Below are 24399 nucleotides of genomic sequence, written 5' to 3'. Positions count from 1 at the left end.
CAGTTACATCTTAATTTGGTTTTCCTTTATAATTCTGATGACAAAGATGTTGAATATCTTTTCATACATTCTCTGCCATTGTAAAATTCATGCTTCCATGAACATTTTGACCATTTCTGGAGTTACTTATTTCTTATTAAGGTGTTGTAATAATTCTTTACATGTTACAAATGTCAATGTTGTCTTAGGTTCTTGATTTGCAAACATATTCTGCCAGTTCGAGGCTAGGTTTTTAATTCACTTATATTTGACTTTGAGTGGCAGGCATTTACATTTTTCAATAACAGAGTTTATCAATGTTTTGTGATTAACATTTGGTGTTCTACTTTAAAAAGTTTTGGTTAAACTGAGCATGAATAGGGTGTATTTAATATGTATTCCAGGTTTTAAAAAGTTTTAGATTTTACTTTTTGGCCTACAGTCTATTTCAAGTGAGTCTATGAGTAGGGTGAGAATGACCCTAAATTCTTTTTCAAACAAATAGACAGTCAAACCTTACGGAAAGTCTTCATTATTAATGGGATCACTTTTGTAATCACAGTGTGTGTTTGTGTAATTCTTTGTGTTTAGGCTCTCTTAAGCTCTTTGTGTTCATGCATTTACTGTTTAAGAGAAACTTACACATTTCTTCTAAAGGTTTTCTGCTTCTCCTTTGCAGGAACTGATATTCCACTAATTATTCATCTGTAGGGTCCCAAAGTCATTGATGCTCAGAGTGTTTTGTACCTCTGTGTTTATTTTGTGTGTTGTCTGTTAGTATGTCTTCAACATTTGCTTATCTTCAGTGAATATTGCATGTGTGGACAATATCTAACCTGCCATTATTCCTAGCTAATTTTCTATTCACTTAATGCATTGTTGTTTCCATTTCTAGAAATCCAATGCCTTTCTGTATTCACCAAGTCTCTACCTGACACTTTCAATGTATAGAAAACTTATAGCAATGCCTTTAATATCAATTATTTGTCAATCCTAGCAAAGGTAATGTCCTGTTTTGTTGAATGTTCTATGCTTTGTTGTTTTCTATAGCCTTTTGGGCTCATTTTTCTTATGTAGTTTCTTTCCTTGGAAATACTTTGATCTTTCTGATCTAGCTTAAATGATTGAATAAGTAGGACCAACTTAGTTATTTAATCAATGTGATATTTTGTAGCACAAATCTTAACAGGTCTTAGTAATAAAATCAAACCTGAAGCCAGGTATTGGGGTGAATGTTGGAAGATCAGAGAAGCAGAACAGGCCACAATTAACCTCACATTGCCATTTCCTCAGCTGATCCTGTTTCCTCAGACTGGAAGCCTCCGTGTCCTCATCCAAATGGCTCTCAGCTGAACTGCTGCTCAAAAGCCTAAAAGCTTAACCAGCTCTAGTTCCTGGTTTTCATGCCTTATATACCTTTCTGCCATCACTTTCTGGGATTAAAGGCAGGAGTCACCATGCCAGGCTGTTTCCAGTGTGGCTTTGAACTTACAGAGATCCAGATGGATTTCTGCCTATGGAATGCTAGGATTAAAGGCATGTGTGCCACCATTTTCTGGCCTCTATATCTAGTGGCTGTTCTGTTCTCTGACCCCAGATAAGTTTATTAGGGTGCATAGTATTTTGGGGAACATAATATCACCACAATACTTGTTTTTCTGTGTCTGGCATATTTTGCTTAACACAGTAATTTCTAGTGCAATCCATGTTCTTATAAACAGTAGGATTCATCCTTTTCTGAAGCTGACTGTTATTCTGTTGTAAGGATTTTCTGTACTCCTGAGTTGGTGTTCACTGTGACTTCCACATCTTAGATTTTGTGAACCATATTCCAATAATTATGAGCATGTGTATGTCTCTTGAGGTGGAGTCATCACCTCCTTATGATATTTACCCAGTACTGAGATTGATAGATCATATAGTAGGTCTAATTGTAATTTTCTCAGGGATGTTTGTATTGCTTTCCACATAACTATAGGAGTTTACATTCAGATTTTGTTCCTTTCTCCTAGAAAGTGCTGTCTCTGTCTGGACTCTGTCATGCCGTGCTCACCTGTGGGATTTTCTCAAGACAGTAACCTAGACAGTGGTAGAATACTTCTAGCTGAACATGGCTTTTCAGGCAGAATAACCTGTCTGAAAATTCTGGTTCCTATTGCTAAGGTCAGGACCACAAGCAACATCCCTTTGAATCACCCTCACCACAATTATCATTTTTATTGAAAACATATATGAGATTAGCATCGACAAATATGGCTATAAAAAATAAATTATAGACATAATGGCTAACTTTTTAAGCAATGAATAGTGAATAGGTGGGTTGAACTAGAGTCTTCCAAAGTGAACTTAACTGGCAGATATTTTCTTTAAGCTCTGCCAAGATTAACCAAAACATCATGTAACTATGGAGACAAGATTCTGGAATGAGAGAACTCCAGCCACCCTGTTCCCTATGATGGAAACTGATGCTACTTAGAATTTGATGTGTTTTCTATACTGACTAACATTAATTTAAGCACATCATTTAGATAGTCTACTGATTTATCTGCCAGTGTTTACAGAAAGTTGATATGAAGTTTAATGAAAGTAAATGTCAGAATTTATGAAAAAAATGGTATTTCTTTAATTACCCACTTCAGTAGTGTTAAAGTTCCATGGGCTGTGCACTGTTTTTGATCAATCACTGTCTATCAAGTAACTCTAAGGAAGAGCGACTCTTCCAAAATAAGTCATAAAAATCCTGCACATTTCTTTACTCTAAGAATAATGCTAGAGAAGTTTATGTATGTAAAAATCCTTATCACAGTTGGTGCATACTTTTCTTCCTTGGATATAATAAAATATTCTATGAAATAATGAGTATATCTTAAAATTTATTGAATGAACAGGGTTGATTCTTTCTAAACCCTGAAAGTTTAAAAGCTACAAAGTTTCTTGTCATCAATTACTTTATCTAACCCCCAGGCACTCTAGAAGTTTTATCTAATTCCTCATTTTGGACCATCATGTTTATTTAATCATACCAACATTTAGAAGATATCAAAATATAGGACGGGGACATAGTCATATTTCATTAATGATCTTTATATTTCTATAGTTGAGAGTTCAGTTGTAGAAATTATTTAAGGAAAGTAATTAAAAGCTTAGGTTGACATTCTTCTACATATACACAAATTGTAACTGAGTATCAGTACCTGATATTTAAGTAAACATTACTTACAAACAATGTTTGAACATTTATAGTATAAAGTTACTGATATTAAAAAATTCAAAACCATTGAACAGAAGCATGTAATTTAACTTTATGAGCTGAAAGTTTGAATTTATTCCCTTAAAAAAGACCTTGGTGGAATCTTTAAAGGCTATATCGGCATTAAGCCTATCTTAATGAAATAAGTGGTCACTTGTAAGTTTCATGTAGTTCCTGTCTTCAAAAATACTGTGAACTAAAGTGCTGATAGCAGGATAATTAATGCCACCGCTTTACAGGAGAGTCTGGCATTGTCTACTAATGTGGAGTGTGTGCATTCAAATGAGCCAGTCATCTCACTCACGGAGATATACTCAGAAGACATTGAGTACACAGGAATGCATCAAGAGACAGCCATGAGCATGTACTCTGATCTTTTTCTTTCCAATAGCACAATGCCATTAGAATTAAAACAGAAAAATGCTTGTGTACATTTCACACTGACACACACACAGCAGTGGAAAGGAAATAATTGTAGCCTTCTGTAACAACCATGTCAAAGAAGCCACAAATGGAAACGCACACACTGAATGATTGATGTTTGAAATTATGACGTTAAAAGCCAAAGCAAAAGATATATATGTATTTACATTGAAAAACTGTAAATTATAAAAGATGTTGAAGTGAAGGATAAGAGGAAGGCTTTGGGGTGCTTGGGAGGATTCTAGTGCTTGACTTTCCCTGGTGGCACGTTTTCTCTTTATAATTATTCCTTAACTTTATTGTTTTATATACTTTTCTACATGTACATTATATTATAAAGAGACATTTTAAAATAATACTATCACTCAAGGTAAATAGCAAAACATAAACTTCAAAACTATAAAATCTATCTATATGCTCGAAAAAGAAGGACTCTAGAGCAAAAGGAAGCTTTTATCTGAGTACAAAGCTAAATGCCAGGTGGGAAAGAAGGTAAAAACCAAATAAATGGTTCATTAAAGGAAAAACTCTACATTGACACTAGTTATGAACTTAAGAAGTAAAATTTTAAAGACAATGAAACTCAAATCACTTAAAGTCCTTAATAAAATTAATCAGATGGATAAAATAAATGTGAAAATGGGAGGTATTCAAATTCAGACCTTTGGTCAGGAATCTTTGACCCTGAGGATATATGCTAATATTTCCTAGTTATTATAAACACTGTGCCATTAAATATGTTGAGGTTTTCCTTGTCCGGTCTCTTGACATATCAAACAGAACCTAAAAGGGAAGTGTTGAGTGAGAGTGAATGTATTTGGTGATGAAAATAGAAATAAAGAATAATACATTTCTTTAAGCCGGACTACGTGGCTTTCTATTTAATGTTACAGTTGTTTATAACTCTAGGAAATCTGCTTACGTTTTCAATCTTGCTGTTTTTTTCTTTTCTCCTTTGTCTATGGAATATGTATAATAATAGTAACTAGTTGATATCATACAGATACACACATAAACACACACACACACACACACACACACACACACACACACAGAAAGGACAATATTAAGATGTTGACTGTAATAAGTCAAATGTTCTTCTGATGTGCCATTCTTCAGATAAACTTATTAAGGTCACACAGAGGGAAATTCTGAAGGTTATGAACTGCTTTACAGAATGAAGGCAATAGATTTTAGATGGAGCAAGAGCCTAAGGAAGACTATTTGTCAATAATGATTTTCTACTGTATGTAATTTTCCTCAACGGTTTGCTGAATGTACAAAATTTAAAACACAACCATATGCTGAAAGTTAAAATGCTTATATGAAAAGAAAAGAAATGCGAGGAAATCAGATTCCAGTCAGCAATTGAAGTCAAATTATTGAAGGAAATACAGATTTCCAGGCTAGTTTGCATTTCAGGTAAGCAATAATAAAACAACAAGTATATTGCACAAATACTATGAACATTCTGCATTTTATTTGTTACACCTGACAAACCAGAATATATGGAAGTCCTGTGCATTGCAACCCATGCTCAATGTTCAAAAATACACAATCACAGTAACTAGCATCTTAAGGAGTTGATTGATAAGGATTCAACATGTTGATCTCTGACTTTTTGAAAAAATTTTCCAATTTCTGGTTAATTCTTCAGCACCCACAGACTAAAGTTCAAACTCCTGAACTTGATTCTATGGTCATAAAATCTAGTCTCTATCTATGTAGTAACCACCATCTTTAATGGCTCCACCTCACCAGGCAAAACCAACTGTGGTGCATGTTCCTGAGACTTAAAGTAGTTGGATTTACCAAAACCATAATGCTCTTTCATGTTCCTTACCAATGTTCCTTAATAAAACTGAATAAAGCCCTCTTGTTCATCTTTTTGCACCAAACAAATTTATTTCCTCCTTTAAGCAATATTTACATTTCCTCTAGAGAAATCCAGTGTCGCTTTATTAATCACAGTACATTTGTACACAATGCTAATGGGTGTATATATCACTACCACTGTATTAGTAGTAGCTCTTGCTTAATAGAAAAAGGCCACCAATTTTAGGTAGAGTGAGGCAGATATCACTTGGGTTTGAGAGAGGGGACATGAGAAGATTTTAAGGGAGGAAATAGAAGTGGAAAGTGATATAATTATATTTAAATTAAGATATATTAAAAATGAAAACATCTTGAAACAAAAGAGCTATCAGTGGGTGTATGTGTGTGAGTCAAGTGTATGTATGTGAGCCATGTGTTTGTATATATGTGAGTCAGGTGTATTTATGTGAGCCATGTGCTTGTGTATGTGTGTGAGTCAGGTGTATGTATGTGAGCCATGCACTTATGTATGTGTGCGAGTCAGGTGTATGTTTGTGAGCCATGTGTTTCTGTATGTGTGTGAGTCATGTGTATGTATGTGAGCCATGTGTTTGTGTATATGTGAGTCAGGTGTATGTATGTGAGCCATGTGTTTGTGTATATGTGAGTCAGGTATATGTATGTGAGCCATGTGTTTGTGTATATGTGAGTCAGGTATATGTATGTGAGCCATGTGCTTGTGTATGTGTGTGAGTCAGGTGTATGTATGTGAGCCATGTGTTTGTGCATATGTGAGTCAGGTGTATGTTTGTGAGCCATGTGTTTGTGTACATGTGAGTCAGGTGTATGTGTGTGAGCCACGTGTTTGTGTACATGTGAGTCAGGTGTATGTGTGTGAGCCACGTGTTTGTGTATATGTGAGTTAGGTGTATGTGTGTGAGCCACGTGTTTGTGTACATGTGAGTCAGGTGTATGTGTGTGAGCCATGTGTTTCTGTATGTGTGTGAGTCATGTGTATGTATGTGAGCCACGTGTTTGTGTACATGTGAGTCAGGTGTATGTATGTGAGCCACGTGTTTGTGTACATGTGAGTCAGGTGTATGTATGTGAGCCACGTGTTTGTGTACATGTGAGTCAGGTGTATGTATGTGAGCCACGTGTTTGTGTACATGTGAGTCAGGTGTATGTGTACACATTCATGTGCGAGAGTACAGGGGCATCTGTGCCACACATGAATAAAATTCAGAAGAAAACCTCAGGTAGAAATCCTTATAGTGTTCCTTGTTTGGGACAGGGGCTCTTTGCTGTTTGCAGATATATTCCCCAGGTTAGCTGGTCTACAAGCTTCTAGCAATTCTCCTGTCTCCGTCTCTCATCTGGATGCAGTAGCATTGGGATTGCAGGCCTGGGATACTAAGTCTGGTTTTTGATGGGTTCTGAAATTTGAATACAGGTTCTCATGATTACCTGGCAAGGGCTTATCCATCCTTAAGACAAAATCTCTTAAAAAAGAATCATCCAGATTCACTGAAATATCCAATTATATATTTTAGTGCCTGATTCACAGCTTTATTTAATACATACAAAAGACTTGTAGTAATTCTTGGTACACAGATCAGAATCTCTACAGAGGAAGATCTTCTCATTGTAACCAGTCAGCGTTTATCCTGAAGTGTTTTCTGATCATACATTAGTAAAACTTATGTGGAAGTAAACTATGTGGTAATTTGTTTATTACTTGTCTATTTTACTTAAGGTACTTACTGGAATTTGAATAAGTAGGTATGTCCATTGGATGAAGGCAAACTATGCGAATTATAGTTAAGTTCCCCAAATGAATTCCACCTCACGTGGTCTGTTATGGGGTTTTTATAATTTATAATAGAAGCAACTTTAAGCTGTCATCCAAGTTGGCTACTAAGACTAGAAATAGCTCACACAAACCACTTTGACTAAACAGAACAGTCAGTTTTGCATAAACAATCAGAATATGTAAAAACCTATAACTAATAACACATCCTAGTGAAAGTTGTAAATGAGTGCTTTATTCTTTATATGCTAGGAACAAAGACCCATGGTAGAATGAGAAGTCACATTTAGATTTATAGATTCCTGATATATAGAATAATGAGTTTTTAGAAAATAATTTAGAGTAAATTATAAATTAATATATGTAATATAAAAGCACATTTTTCCTTGAATCCACTTGACTCTTGTAAAGCTCAGAATTCTCTAGCCTACTAGACAGACTCAGATTTCGATATTTGCAGTTGATCTGAGAAACTGCATTTTTCGTTATTTAGAGCTTTGGCAAAAGTTAGAGGACATGACATTAATTATTACCCTTTTAGCAGCTGGCAAAGAAGAAATTGTAGACAGATGGTTGGATGGGTGGAATGGATGAATGGATGGAAGGAAGGATGGACGAAGGGACAGACAGATGGATGGATGGACTTAATGAGTAAAGGCTCTGTGCAGTGTTTGTCAATTTTACCTGCCCTTTAGAATTAGCTGAACTCTTTAAAACAATGAAGTTGACTTCATTTCATTCAAGAGCACTTAAATCAGGTTTTGTTTTGTTTTGTTGTTTTTTCAGTGTGGAACTTTAGTGTATTTTCAAAGTACAAACTTGTAAGAGAAAGCTTTGACTAGACGCATTACTCAATGGTGGAACACTTGCCTTGTATATCCAAAGTCCTACTGTCCATCACCAAAACTTCACTTTCACCATACAAAGAAACAAAGAAAAATAACAACAGCAACAATAAATAAAATAAATTAATACTTTTCATTTTTAATTAATATAATCCATTAAAAGCAAACTGGATCACCTAACCCAATCAAAAGATTCACTCTGGTAATAATATTTGACAGTTCTATGTATCCCCAGCATTCCCTGTTTTTTAAATAAATATTTTTATTAATTAGTATTTGTTGTTGGACAAATTATAATGATACTTAACCCGGACAGAATGTCCTTTGAGAGTAGATGTCCTTTTGTTTTAATGCTTACCACAGCAGGAACCTATTCTTTTTGGCTTCTATTGACTGTACTTTTTTCATATTACTCTGTAATGTTTTGTCAGTATTTGACTTATAGAGAAATAGTTCCTGTTTGATTACACCTCCCTTGGCTCTAGCTTCTACCTAGTTTTATAAATACATTGGAATGCCTATCTTTTTTTCTTTTGTTGTTTTATTTAATTATTTTGCATTTTTTGAGAACTTCATACGTGAGAACTGCATCTGTATCATGCCAGTCCTCCACCTCCCCTCAAACTTCTCTCATAACCTCTACTAACAAATTCATGGTCGATTCTTTTCTTATTATTGTTACATGTATTTATTTATTTATATATATTTATATATTTATTTATATATACACTTACATACACATATGTGCACGTGTGTGTGTGTGTGTGTGTTTGTGTGTGTGTGTGTGTGTGTGTGTGTGTGTGTGTGTGTGTGTATGTGTTCATACAAGTACTTATAACTCCCTGAGTCCATTTAGCTTTGATTTAATGAACAGATTTCCAGGGCCAATCACGTGGAATTTGACAACCTATGTGAGTGCTCATCCCCGGTAAGGACGAATTCTCCCCTCTCAGCAGGCATTGACAACCTATAGCACTTGATCTAGAGGTGTGACTATGTGAACTAACTCTTTTCCACATTGGCATGTCAACTGGTATTGTCATTACTCTGATCTTATTCTTGCTTTCTAAATACATGAATATAAGGTGAATAAAACCTAATAGAGATAAGTTTACAAGGTAGAATTGCACAGTATTTGTATAATCCATTTTGATGTTAGTGTCAAGGGTATTTTCATCAAATTTAAAGTCCCCAAAATAAATGACACGTATTCAGGGCAGAGATGAGTACAGAATATAATGTTCTAGGAAGAATGGCGCTTTTGTTAACTATTGTTTTTCAGTAGGAAAACTTACCTCGGTATCAATATGAAATATTGGCATGTGGCAATCTCTGATTGAAGAAACTGCTTTTAATTTGGTATTTTAAGATGAATTGCTGGTAATAAGATGAAAATCAATATCAAAAGGTATAAAACCATACAAGATTAAAAATCTATTTTACTGGTTCATAAATGCCTGGGCAATCCTCTAGGTAGTTCTCATTATGACATAATTAAATTAAGCATGTGAGTGGCAGAAGAGTATTCTACAGCTACATCAATAGTTATTCAAACTTGAAAGAGAAATTTGAAAAAAGTAAAGACTGTAGATAAGAGAAAGTATCAAATATCTTAGTTTATGAGGCAATAATTACTAAGAGGTCTGTGTAATATTTTATAGTTAATGGGAAACTGAGAGAAGTTTTAAGGATCAATATTGGTAGCATTTTGAAAACAAGCTCCACATAACTAATTTTTGGTCAGTAACAATATCACAAGGAGAAAAGACACCCCCAGGGTAAACAAAGTAAATCAAGAAATTTAATCTTTGGGAGGAAATAAAGCACCATCATGATCTTTTTGTATCAAAAGAAGTGTGTTCAGCCCATGGATCACTATACCTTCTTAAAGTTCTGGGGCTTGGTTTACACATGGAGAAGAAAGCACAGATACTGACTGAGGAAGAAATTAAAACAGACTTTTCCCCATACTGTTTTGAGTTTTACTCAGAACATGTGCACAGTACTAAACATACAGTTATCCAAAGTGGGCAAAATAAATGCGTATCTCAGCACCTGTTCTCTCCCCCTCCCCCTTTCAGCCACTTCACCAAACACTCAGAATATTTTCTGCTATAAGGAAGTATTAGTAGATCATCTATTGATTTTGAAAGGCCTGAATAAGGAACTATTGAATGCCATTTTGATTTTCAAAAATTAATTGACATCCAGTCACTCCAGGCTTTAGACTATTGTTTGCACAAAGTATACGAGTACGACACTCAGGCTAAGAAAAGAAGGAATGGTGGAATACTTCTTGGAGTGCTGGTGTATGTAAAGTGCACTCTCCAAAGATGAGTATTCACATAGACGGTGCTGGTTTGGATGAGCATGGTCCTCATAGACTAATATGTTTGGATACTTGGTCTCTGATTAGCAGAACTATTTAGGAAGGATTAAGAGGTATGACACTGTTGGAGGAGTTGTGTCACTGAGGTGAGGGGGTGGATTTTAGGCTTTAAAATCCCAGGCCTGTCCCAGTTTTCACTCACTGCCTCATGCTTGTGGATCACGATGTAAGTTCTTAGCTACTGCTATAGCAGGATGCCTGTCTGAAACCGGAGTAGTCATGAACTGTAACCATCTGAAAATGTTAAGATCCCAGGAAACTCTTTCTTCATTATGTTGCCTTGGTCATGGTGTCAAACAATAGCGATATAAAAGTCACTAAGGCAGAAGTTGGCAACAGGTAGTGGGTCATTGTGCTGATGAGCCTGATCATGCTGATTTTGGGCGAATGGGAAATATTTGGAGACCTCAGAGTAGGAAAAGCGATTGAACACTCTAAGCAGGGCTTAATGAGTTATCCCAGTTGCTAGGATGTAGTAGGACCTTCCTAGTTGGAAGACAGTAGTAATGAGATCAATGTGGACTATGGAGGCTTAGTTCAAAGGCTTCAGAGGGAAAAACATTAGCAACTGAACTAGAGACTTGTGATAGTTTGACAAAGAATATGGCTACTTTTTGCCCTTGCCCTAAGAATCTGCCTGAAGCTAATTTAAATTTCTTTTGGGCTAATTTGTTGGCAGAGATTTTAAGCCAGCCTAAAATTGACTCAGCCACACGGTTATTAAGGGTCACCCTTACGCAGGTCTGCAATGAAAAAAGAGCAAGCAAAGCAGAAAGAAATGCAAAATGTGCAGTTTAAGGGGAGTGGAGTACCAGGAATTTTAACATTGGAGCAGAGGCTTGTCTAAAAGAAATAAGGAGATTCCTGATATGAAATGGAATAAAGGGAGTGGTGCCTTCAGGACCAGATCTCTCCCAGCTGATCTTGAAATATGTAAACAGGAAATGTGTGTGGAATTTTCTGCTCCTAAAAAGCACCAAATCAAAGCTTATGCAAATGCCAGTCAAAGAGGGGGGCCAGGTTCCATGCCAAAGAGGCAGCCAAATTTACATGCCACATTGTTCTGACCTTAACAAGAGTAAAAGGGTTATGCAATCTTCCTCCTCTGTTAAGACAGCTGTTGAGGACAGTTGGGCGGCAGAGGAGTCCCTTCATGAAGGCCCTGAGGGGCTATTGCATAAAGCTGTGAAAGTGAAGTGAGGATTGTGATGAAGACCACAAGATGGGGTATCTGCCAAGATGAGCTGCAGACCGGCTGTCGAACTAGCCAGTAAAAGAAAAGTGTTAAGCGAGCAAAGCTGGAGGGCAGGAACAGTCCAAGCCCTTTGACACTACACACAGAGCTACAGGATTTGGACTTTGCCCTGCTGGTTTTGGGTCTGTTTAAATTCAGTATTTCTTCAATATTCCCCCAGTCCTTCCTTCTGGAATGATTGTGTGTGTGTGTGTGTGTGTGTGTGTGTGTGTGTGTGTGTGTATAGTGACATGCAATCTTATTTTATTTGCATAGATGATTACAATTAGGAGATTGATTTTAGTCTCAGAAGAGACTTTGGGCTTTTAAACTACATTGTGACTGTGAAAGCCTATGGAGATTTGTGAAGTTGAACTAAAACTAAATAAATGCATTTTGCATTTTGAGACAGCCAGAACCCTAAGGAGATACAATTCCTAGAGACTAGAACGTGAATTATTTGAATTATTCTCACATCCATAGGCTAATATGTTTGAATACTTGATCCCCAGTTATCCGAACTGTTTGGGAACAATTAGAAGGTATGGTCCTATTGGAAAAGTTTCATTGGATTGAAGGGGATAGGATTTGAGGTTTCAAAACCCAGGCTATTTCTAGTTAGCTCATTCTGCCTTATTTTTGGATCAAGATGTGAGCTCTCAGCTACTGCTCCAGCACTATGCCTGCCTGCTGCTGCCATGCTCCACACCGTGGACACTAACCTCCTGAAACGCTAATACTCTAGTAAAGTCTGTTCTATGAGTTGCCTTTGTCATGATGTCTTATCAGGGAAAGTAACTAAGACATGAATATCTAATAAATTCTCTGTTATCAGCAGAGTTTTCACTAAAGAATTCCTAAAATTTGCTTGGGTTGATGAAATCTCTATCTATCATCTATCTATCTATCTATCTATCTATCTATCTATCTATCTATCCATCTTTTTATCTGTCTATCAATCTCTATCTAGATAATTATATATATTATATATCTATATCTATCTATCTATCTATCTATCTATCTATCCATCTTTTTATCTGTCTATCAATCTCTATCTAGATAATTATATATATTATATATCTATATCTATCTATCTATCTATCTATCTATCTATCTATCTATCTATCTAAAGGGGAGTGGAGTACCAGGAATTAATTTTAATGTTGGAGCCAAGGCTTGTCTAAAAGAAATAAGGAGATGCTGTATATTTATCAGGAATATATATATATATATATACAAACAGAGAGAGATATTGATTATATATACTCAGAAGTTGATTACCATATGCACTAGGTAGTTTTATGTCAATTTGAAACAAGTTAGAGTCATTGGAGAAGAAGGAGCCGCAACTTCCTTAAGATTGGGCTGTAAACAAGCCTGTAGGGCATTTTCTTAACTAATGATTGTGGTTATGCCTGTCCCTGGGCTGGTGGTCCTGGGTGCTACAAGAAAGTAGGCTGAACAAGGCATGAAGAGAAAGCCAGTGGTAACACTCCTCCACCACTTCTGGATCAACTCCTGCCTCCTGGTTCAAAGCCTGGTCCAGGTCCTGCCCTGACTTCCTTCCATGATGGAATATGATATGGAAATTTAGGCCAAATAAACCCTTTTATTCCTCATGTTGCTTTTCTTCATAGTATTTCACCATAGTAATGATAACACTAACTAGGACACTGAATGTTTATGCTCTTTTAAAGAACAAAACATGTAGGATGAACATATATTATGAAGATGTATTAGACGTGCTTGCACAATTAGGTCCAACAATGGCCTTCTTCACTCCAGTAAGTCTGCAATCCCAGTAGCCACTCAGGCCACAGCACTGGATGGAGTTCAATTTGGTGATGAAGGGAGGGTTTCTTGACAGCTGTGGGTTTATAGGTTTATATTAATGTTAGAAGGCCAAAGAAACTGGGTACTGAATGTCAGTGAAGGATTCCAGTAGCGGAGGTAACAGGGTGGATAGATTCCCTAACAAGGAATCAGAATAGGCAGTCAGAAAATCAGCACCATTCCCTTGGACCTCTCTCTGTGTGGACATCCACTTGGAAGACACTGCCCTCTAGAGGAGGGCCTTCCACTTCAGAAAATACCCTTACAGACTTGTGCAGAGTGTGTGCCTTACTGGATCCAATCCAGTTGACAACCAAGATTAACCATCATAGCTGCCGACATCTACAGAACTACAGGCAATAGGCACATCACCACGGTCAAGGGTCGTACATTATCCAGATAAGAATGAACCTGTGTAATTAGTAAAAACTAGACTCAAAAATTCTTGTTTTATTTTAAGGAAATTCAGCTGTTCATCTCATATCTTCCCTACTTTTTATTCACTTTATTTTTTCTTTATCAAAAAGCAAAACAAACAGAAAATTGAAAAGAAACCATGAGAAAAAAATAAAGGTGAATCATGAGATTTCATCTGGAACTTCCCATGCAGCGTGTCCTCTGGGCACCAAGTGCACTGTATGGTGAAGATGGATATTCATGTGAAGCATGTTCACTGGGTGCCAAGCACAGTACATGGTGAATAGCAAAGTTTAATGTTTTCAAAAATCAGATTCCTGGCCTCATTGGGAATACATTATGAAACCACTTAAAATTCTCACAAGGTAGTCACAGAAGCTTAGCTATTATTATTATTATACTTGAACTGTAAATTTGACAGAGTATTGGAATTCTTATTTACGTGAAGTAATAACTACAGTGTCAAGTATTTCTTCGATACAAATATAATCCCCATTTCACTATATTGAAAATAGATGTGGACTTTTTTTCTGAAAATGATAATGACTTGATCTGTGACAAAAATAAATGCATGCAATCTATTATACAGATTTAATTTTCATTCCACTACATTGTATCCCATGAACATTTCTATCCAGTCTTTAATTAAACATGATTTGCACAAATTGAGGTCAGTTTTCATTTAGACTGCTTGCAATGTTAATCACAGTGCAAATAGCCTTCATCATTGAAAGAGCTGCATTACACTAATACATAAGCATTTCTGGGTAATTGCTGTCTGCTCTTTAATCCTGCATGTTACTAGATAAGTACACATGGGATAATTTGCTAAATTTTCTATTGTATTAAACATATCATCAATTTAAGAGTTTTTATGAATTTTGGCTTTAAATGCATTTTGTGTTTTAAAAACATGGAAAGTATACATTTAAGTACTTTGTTATCATAGTTGGGGTATGTCTATAATACATTTTAAGTTCAGCAAGTGTAACAATCCGATTTTAATCTCTGGATAATGATGTTGACTTGCTTTTGAAGGATCAGATAACCTTGATTATAAATTTGTTTTGTTAATAATTATCAATATGCCCTAAAGCTACATATAGTTAAGAGTTTTAAAAGATTATTTGTCTCTTTGATTCACATTCACATATTGATAACACTATTTATTGGACAAACATCTGGAATATTGGTGAAACAAAGAGAGTAGTGTATGCCTATCATTGCTAACATGCAAAATCCTGGTTATTCTCATATTGTCAGTGATGAAAATTCCATTATTCTAAAAATCAAAGCACCAACAATGTTTGATTTAGCTGCAGTGGGGTATTTGAAACTTAAAATGAAAATATTCAATGTCTTCTACTCAAAAAGTGAAATTATATATTACAACTATTAATGTCAAACCTGAAACTGGTTCCCACAGCTGTCCTGTTTATTTGTGAAACCAAGGCTTCATTAGCACTGTCAAAACAGGAAGTGTAAGAGGAAACTGCCCTGTCCTGCTCTAAGTCTGCAATGCTAAAACATGTGATCAAATTAGTCAGATGGTAACAAGTGGTCCTTGTAATCTGTTCCCTTCCTTGTTTCTTTAGATGCCCTTCAAATGTGGAAAGTTTGTGCACATGAACACAGTTTTGTATCTTCAGAGTTAGGCCTCCTGCTTGGAAATAACATCTATATCTTGGCTTCATTTACATTAATTAAATTGCCCCTCAAATCCAAAATCAAATTATATTTTTCTTAATTGGTCTTCTTCTGACATAGCACTCAGTTTCTTCTATATTTCTGTATATAAATAAATAACATTTTATGTCTCACTTCATAATACAAATGATACAGTCTTAGAAGTGAAGCTTTAATTTATCCACCATTGACATAAGATCATCAAGGATCAGTTTCAGTAGATATGATACTGAGAAAGACATGTCGGGCAGGTCACAGAGGAGCCAACTCTGATCAACTTACAATAAATTGAACAGTACAATGATTTTCATCACACTAAAAATGAAATTGAGATAAGATAATAAAAAAAGCTGATAATTCCATCAGATTCAAAAAACAGAAAATTCAGTGGAAAGATGGTTCAGGGATTTGGAGTGCTTGTTCTTTATTCAGAAAATATGGCAGTGTTCTCAGCACCCACAGCAGCAAGCTCACAACTGATCATTAAAAAAAAAAAAAAGGAAATCAAGCATCAAGGACCCTCTCCTAGCTGACATCCACACTGTAATCAAATGCATATATGCACGCATGCACAAATACGTGGATACATACATGTATCAGGCTTTTTCTTTGAGCAGCCGGCTCACAAAAAAAAAAAAATGACACAAAGACTTCTTATCTATTGTGAAAGCTTGGCTTATACCTTAGTTTGTTTTTAACTCGCTCTTATAACTTAACCTGTTTCTATTCACCTGCATGTTGCCACATGACTTGTTGCTTTTATCTCTCCACCTTCTTGTCTTTCTTCCTCTGCTCCCAGCTGGTGAATCTGTCTTTCTTTTTCCAGAGCTCTCTCTGTCCAGAAGTCCTGGCTATATTTCCTGCCTAGCTATGAGCTGCTTAGCTTTCTGTTGAACCAATCACCGTGACACATCATTACACAGTGTGATCAAATATCATGCAGCATTTCTCACTTTTTGTCTAAATAAAAAGGGAAGGGTTTTAACTCTAACATAATGAAACTATATTCAATAAGAACGATTATCAAGTCAGAATTACATTTACAGTACCCAGTCCATTTACATGTGGCAAATTCAGAGAAAATATTCCATTATTCATCTTATCTTGGTGAGTCCATAGTTTTGTACCTAATTTACCTTCTATCCTAACTCTATAACTATAACCATCTAGTCTTCTACTCCATCAAAGACTCCAGAAGGGTATAATATTGCCTAAATAAACAGAGGGTGCAGAGCAAGCAACTTCCAAAACTAAGAAACGACAGAGACATCTGAATGCCTGGACAATCACCCCAAGGTTCCTCTGTAATATTGGGGGCATCCATCTTCAGCCTACAGACATAAATCTGACAGATTTTTCCGAGAAGCAGGAATTTTGAAGGACTGTCCCACCTTGTTTCAGCAAAGTTCTGCAGAAGCTTCCTTCTGTGGCCTGCTTGTCCAATTTGGACAGCATACTGTCAGTAACCAAGGCAAAGGCAGTTTCTCACCCAGTGACTGGCTTTTGCCACAATGAAAGCAAACCATAAGGAGGTTCTTCAATGCCCATCATTATTTTTTGAAGTAAATTGGTGCTGCCAGGAGCAGATGTGTCTTGCTTTATCTTATCATAACCTTTTAAATTCCATATTCTGTAGGTCTTTGAAGTATTTGAAGATCACATATCTATCTAAAACACATCTCTGTATGACCTTGACAACATATCAACATGACTATAAGTTTGATTGTTATAGAAAAATATTAACCTGTCTTTTTTTTATTAACTTAAATAGCTTTCAAGGACTAAAATTTACATTTTTAAATGTGCTGCATAGATACAATATCTTAAACAAAAGTAGACACACACACACACACACACACACACACACACACACACGCACGAACACACATACACACACACATATATATTATAATTAAAACAACCTTAAATTTGTATCTATATACATAAAAACCATACCAATGTAAAATATTTGAGACTAGTGGTTGTTGAAAAATAGACTCAACAATCTACCTTTCTTCCCATCATTTTTATAATACATCTTCAATTTTTCCTTCAGAAAGATCATTGAATCTAATCTCCTTTGTTAAGCTTTTTTCCTGACCAAGATCAGTAGTAACTTGTTATCAACACTCCCCAAATGATGACAAACATCCATAACCCATAGAATGACAAAAAAAAAAAAAAAAAACACTAACCCAACCTCTTGTGAATGTGGGTATCATGTTCTCTAGACTGCTTCCTGTTGAATGGGGTTGATGGTATCTTTGGAGAACCCTGAGAAAACTGAGATAATGGCCACATCCTGGAAAAACTAACCATAACATTTTCTGTCTAGTCTCTGTGCAATGGGAAAGAGCAAGGCTTATCTATAGTCCTGGTTAGAATAGTCTGTGAGGCTGGACCATCTTATCCAGAGCCTTGAAGCTTTTTTGGATGTAGAACTCTGAGGAAACTTCAACAGAGACCCTTTGAGAGACTGGATCACCTAGGCCACATATTTTCATTGGTGTCTGGTCCCCTTGCTCTGAAAACACACAAACTTTCAAAAGTAACATACATATATTGTACAGTACACAGTCCATACTTATGTTGATAGAGATTATGTATGTCAGTTTTATATACATGTAGATGAATAGAAATTGGTTAATTTAAGTTATAAGAGCTAGTTAGAAATAAGCCTAAGTTATAGGTCGAGCTTTCACAACTAATAAGTCTCTGTGTCGTTTTTTTGTGAGCTGGTAGCCCCAAGAAAAAACCTACTACATATGATGCTCATCTGGCCACATATATACACATGTTGCCACAAGACTTGTGGCTGTTACCTATCCTCTTACATGTCTTAGTTCCTCTAGTCTGGCTGGTGACTTTACCTTTCTTCTTCCCAGAACTCTCTCTGTCCAAAAGTCCTGACTATACCTTTTGCCTAGGTATTGGTCATTTAGCTTTTTATTAAACCAAATACAGTATCATATTTTTACACCATGTAATCAAATATCTTGCAACACATACATGTAAATATACATGCACAAAGACAGTGAAAGGAAAAGCAAAATACATTTTCAAAACTCACATTAATTTTTCTGTTGTCCAAAACTGGCATGGAAATTATTGTAAATCATTGAATGGTTTCTGTTTTGCATGATTTTCCCTCATGTGTAATGATGATATAGCAAAGGTAAGTCCCTCTAGTCACCCTAACATTTAGAAAATCATGAATGAGATTAGGAAGTGATCATCATTTATACTTATTACACTTTACATGTAATGAGCTTTAGCTATTAACTCTAATTTGCTTCTCATCAAAGGCAAACTATTTAGAAACTAAAACCTCTCTGTCAGTTAGAATTTTAATGAATGAAGATGAAATGAGACAGTGTTAATTGGCAGTTATTGCTGCAGGATGGATTTGAGATCTTGTAAGAGAAACCAATTCATTTCTCCATCAGAGTTAATTTGTTTGATTTAATTCTATGGATGCACCAAATATTTCCCCAAACTACTCATATTTATTTTCAGAATTTGGGAATGGTTTAAGTCTGCTGGTCTCTCATATGGATTCTGTTATATTTGAAATTGATTTAATTTTTTAGAATGAACTATTGGCATAAGCAGCATTTGTGTTATTGAAATTTGTGCACATAAGCTCGAAGGAGCACCACTATTCAGACACTGTATTTAAGATTCCTATATTTTCTAACATCCACTTACTTGTATCAATAACTCTCTCCTTTTGTTCCTTTTGCCTCAGATATAAATGAATGTGAAGCTGAGCCTTGTAGAAATGGTGGGATATGTACAGACCTCGTTGCTAACTACTCCTGCGAATGCCCAGGAGAATATATGGGAAGAAACTGTCAACATAGTAAGTGTTATTAAGTAAATACATTTGTTCACACACCTGCTTTTGCTTATAAAGTCTGCATTGATAATGGAGTATAGATCCAAATTATTATCATCTGCTTTGAGAACGCATGATTGATTGAAGTGGCTCATTGCATATGTGTTCTTGTTAATAGAGATATTCTCTGGGGGTATTCAGTCCAGAGACATGAAGATATAACATGCATAATCTGAAAAGAATGATAGCATCTCATGAGATACCCAGGCTTTTTTTCTGCATTGGTCACATTTCACATGTTAACATGCATTACACTGAAACTTATGCCAACAAAGGGAGATACTTCAGATTGAAAAACTAATGGGAACAAATAGACTCAACTGCAGTTAACATTTGGAGATAAAACAGAATGCAGCTCAGCTGGCACCTACATAAGCCATGATTTGACATGTAAGTTCTATCTTTTTGGAATCTATGGCCGTAGAGTTCTGAGACTGTGGGTCTAAGGGCAGGATAACTATGTACTCAAAATGCTAATAAGGGCCGGGCGGTGGTGGTGGACGCCTTTAATCCCAGCACTCAGGAGGCAGAGCCAGGTGGATCTCTGTGAGTTCGAGGCCAGCCTGGGCTACCAAGTGAGTTCCAGGAAAGGCGCAAAGCTATTCTTGATTAAAGATGGGACGAAGAGTGACAGGATCGTAGTCAATGGAATAGTGCCTAACTTGAGGTAAATTCATGTTAGTGATAACACTAATAACAGCATTTCATAATTTTGGGGCATTAAGGAAACTTCAGAAAGTGCTGATTTTATATATGTTATGCCATCTGAGTAACACAATAACTTAATGCAAATTCATAATAATGATGTGGATTGATATTCAGATATAGTAACTGAGACTGATGTTTGATAGAGTTTTCCCTAGTTTTCACAATGTAAGTGGCAGGAAGGTCTCTGGCTTCCCAGTTCCTTTAAACTGAAAGTCCTCTAGGTTCCTTTAAACTGAGGGTCCTGTGAATGAACTTAGAGTATTAGTGCATGCTGCCTATCTCTGTCTTGCAGTGAATTTATCTAAACAAATTGAAATAAGAATGATAAAGGAGAACTTGTTTCTCTTTAGCAGCAATTTCTGTAGAGGCACATCTGGATTATTTTACATCAGTCACTTATCATTCATTTCAAATAACAGGAATATTTGAATGCTATGATTGAGCAACTACTACTACTAACAAGACTTCAATGTAAATGCAAACATTTTAAGGACATAGTTGAGTGAACAGCACTTGATTTCTATGTGGGGTAGGGAGCAGGGGTCTTGGTTTGATAATCAGCATTGAAGAACTTGTCTCAATTCCTATACCTTAGGCTGACTGACTTTGTAAAGTCTAATTAAAACAATTCAAACAAACAGAAACAACATTAGTGACATAGCACATTTAAATATAAAATATTTATTCATTTTAGTTAAACCAAATCAAGATATTAAAATGCAAAGCTAATAAATATAAAAATAAATATACAAATTATTTATCATAAAGTGTGGCTCATTTAGTGTAGCTGTAATGCATTATTGCTTAATGAGAAATAAATTTATATCTTATCTTTTATGATTTGATGTATAAATATGAAGTTGTCATCTTGCAAATCACTTGTTTTAAAGTTTGAATAAAATATAATTATTTCAAATATTGAGAATGAGCTCTTCTCTGGGCTTGATGGATCATGCCTTTAACCCTAAAATGCAGGATATGAAGGCAGAAAATTCCTAAAAATTCAAAGTTACTTGATCTACAAAGTAAATATAGCAAAATCCTTTCTTATCGTCTCCTTCCCCCAGTAAAAGGCAATATTTGACATGAAAATTGCCTATCAGGTGTCATAGCTGTTTAACAGTATTTTCCAATATATTATTAGCAGTTGTTTATTAACTATATGTATAGATAGGTTAAGGAAAAATAAATAATTTCAGGTTAGATTTTTATATAGTTCATACAACAGACTTGCTTTACCATGTATTATTTTTCATTTATTTATTGTAAGATTTGATTAAGATTCATTGTTCTTTATTTCTAATGAAATTACTTTTGATTGACATGAATATCACTTAGATGTTCCTACAATATTTATTACAGTATCACAAAGATTTCTCTAATTAAAGTCTTCACGTAGATTCCCTTGGTTATTTTAAACGATAAGCTCAAGAGCTCAGGAGGCCATTTTCCTAAACAGCCTGGAGAGAAATGATGATGTTCTGCAATGATAAACCCATCCTTATGAGAATAGATATGTTTTGCCACTGTGTTTAACTGGATAGGATATTTAAACCAGAATATTGCAATAGAAATTGAGAGCGTATTAGTTAACTAATCTAAAAATAACTGGACTTTATTTTATTTGTTGGGTTTTGTGGCTCACAATAATCATATACATTTCCCTCTTGAGTGTTTAAATATGACATGATTAAATATCAGGAATGACACTCAACTGCATTTTCATCACTGACACTATTTGTAGAAATTAACATAGTTACCCATAGAGCTCCCATAACGCAACTCCCAAACATTATGCCCAAAAGAATTGAGACTCAGATGATTTCAGGGGATCTTATTAAAAACAAAAACTAAACTCTAGTAGAAAATAGGGTGATGTTTCAAAATGTCAAACTGATATAGCTTCTCAAATGAACAAAATAGTGTAGGTAATTCCACAGACTTCCACTCTAAAAATTCTACCTATGATTATAACAAAAGATGATCTATGTGGACATATCTTCAAAATTAAAAATTAGATTTTCTTACCTTCATTTTTGAGCAGCTGCAACTGAAACCTTCACTAACAAATGAAGTAAAATTACAAATACCCAAGTGCATATAATATCTACTTTTTACTTGTACATGTGCACACTTGTCTTTTTGCTGCTAGTGTGTATGAGCAAATATCTTTCTGCTAACACAGGCTTACTCAGTGAAAAGTATTACTCAAATATTTTATAAATACACGTGACATGTGTGTTACACCCTTAACACCTGACTGATGATCTTATGAAGATAATTTTTAATGAACTGTATCTTTTCATCCATGATCATATAATAATGCTGATTTTAATTTCAGATACTAATTCATGTCCAACCCTCTGCTAAGTAATTTAGAAACTGACTTACTTGATCCTCTCAGCAACATTTGAAATAGGTTCTATCTATTTCTAGTTCCACTTTGCGGAGAAAATTAAGCTAGTGAGTGATTAAGTAATTTCCTTAGGTATGTGTGGTTAGTAAACTATAGTTTGGCCTCAACTGTAGCTAGCTGCCGCTGCAGAATCTGCAACCTTGCATAGGACATGATCCTGCCACTTGTGGGGCAAAGGAATGAGTTTGCTACACCACATGCTTTCAAGTACTTGCATTTGAAGACTAACCTTAAGTAGCGGTGGCAATACTGGAGGAAAGAACATAGATTTGCATTCAAATAGAACTGGGATTCAAATGTTCATTTCGGCTATTCCATTTAATATACTATGAAGAAGCTAATTACTCCTTTTGAGCCTCAGATTCCTCATCTATAAATGGATTTCTACTTGTGGACAGTATATTCATAGCATATATCAAATATTTACATCAATAAACACCATAAACAATGTCACAAGAATTTTTTTATTTATTACAAATGATAATATTAATGAACCTCATGGTATCTTTAAATATCTATTATAACTTTATTTAATTTAAATTTTTATTACATTCTCAATTCACCCATGTTTAATAACTGAGTATACATGATTGAGAACAGTGTGTGTAGAAGTCAGCAGTAATGCCTCAGATGACTTGATTTTTAAGGAGCATGAGGTAAGAAAATCCTAAGGCACCTCCATGTTTACAAGGATAAATACTCTTAAACCAAATGAAATTACTGCAGGAAACATCACTTACTAACTTTTCCTTTCTTTCTTTAAAATATAAAGTCAATGTGTTTTCTAAGCCACAAACCCCTAATTATTCATTTGTGTTTGTGAGTTTTTGGTTATTTTATGCTATCAGTGGTCTTTATTCAAATACCTTAGTGAATGAGAAGTGTAAGCAATATACATGGAGTAAATAATGCGGTATTTTCTTGCATGACAAAGATGGGTATCTATATGGCTTATATTATATAGCACTCAAGAAATCCATCAGTAAAATGATCCAGACAGACAAGGCCCGTTTAACCTCACACATATGTTAATCATAAAAAGACTGACCTATGGAAGTTGAGAATAGTATAGGTTAGAATATGATGTTGTGGGAGGGCTGGAGAAAAAAATAAATTCTGGAGAGCAATGAGATATTGGAATGACTAGAGATACAAATAATATAATATTTCAAATACTTAGAAGACTTTAATGTTTTTATCTAGAAGAAATGACAATTATCTGAAGAGATATATTTAACTTGATTCGGACATTTTACAATATATGTTGGCATTAAAACATATCATACTTAATTTAATATGTAATTTTTGTTTTTATCTGCTATTTAAATGGTTTTTTAAAGATTTTTTTATTGAAACTTGTATCTCTCTTTTTTTTTTTTTTTTTTTTTTAATTTTTCGAGACATGGTTTCTCTGTGTAGTTTTGGTGCCTGTCCTGGATCTCGCTCTGTGGACCAGGCTGGCCTCGAACTCACAGAGATCCACCTGCCTCTGCCTCACGAGTGCTGGGATTAAAGGAGTGCGCCACCATCACTTGTCCGAAACTTGTATCTTATATTAGAGAAATTTTATATTTCTCTTTTGATTTTGGCTTATGTCACCAGACACTCCCATTTCCATCAAATTCCCTGCAATGACACGAATGAATTCTTCCTTATGGCAGATTAAAAGTTAGTTGTGTATATATTCTGCATGTTC

The 24399-nt window shown here is 35.2% G+C and overlaps 1 protein-coding gene across 2 annotated transcripts in view; it reads left to right on the top strand.

Moving 5' to 3' along the window:
- The window catches only part of Edil3 (EGF like repeats and discoidin domains 3), a 475251-nt gene that overhangs the window by 268377 nt on the left and 182475 nt on the right, over nucleotides 1-24399 (top strand). For both annotated transcript variants that reach the window (XM_059276638.1, XM_059276637.1), the window contains one exon: nucleotides 19430-19543. In XM_059276638.1, coding sequence (XP_059132621.1) covers nucleotides 19430-19543 — 114 coding nt within the window. The remainder of the gene's footprint in view (nucleotides 1-19429; nucleotides 19544-24399) is intronic.

The sequence above is a fragment of the Peromyscus eremicus genome, chromosome 11 (genome assembly GCF_949786415.1).
Source record: "Peromyscus eremicus chromosome 11, PerEre_H2_v1, whole genome shotgun sequence".
In the NCBI taxonomy this organism is placed as follows: domain Eukaryota; kingdom Metazoa; phylum Chordata; class Mammalia; order Rodentia; family Cricetidae; genus Peromyscus; species Peromyscus eremicus.
Note: the sequence above shows the minus strand (reverse complement) of the source record. Positions and strands in the feature narration are given on the sequence as shown.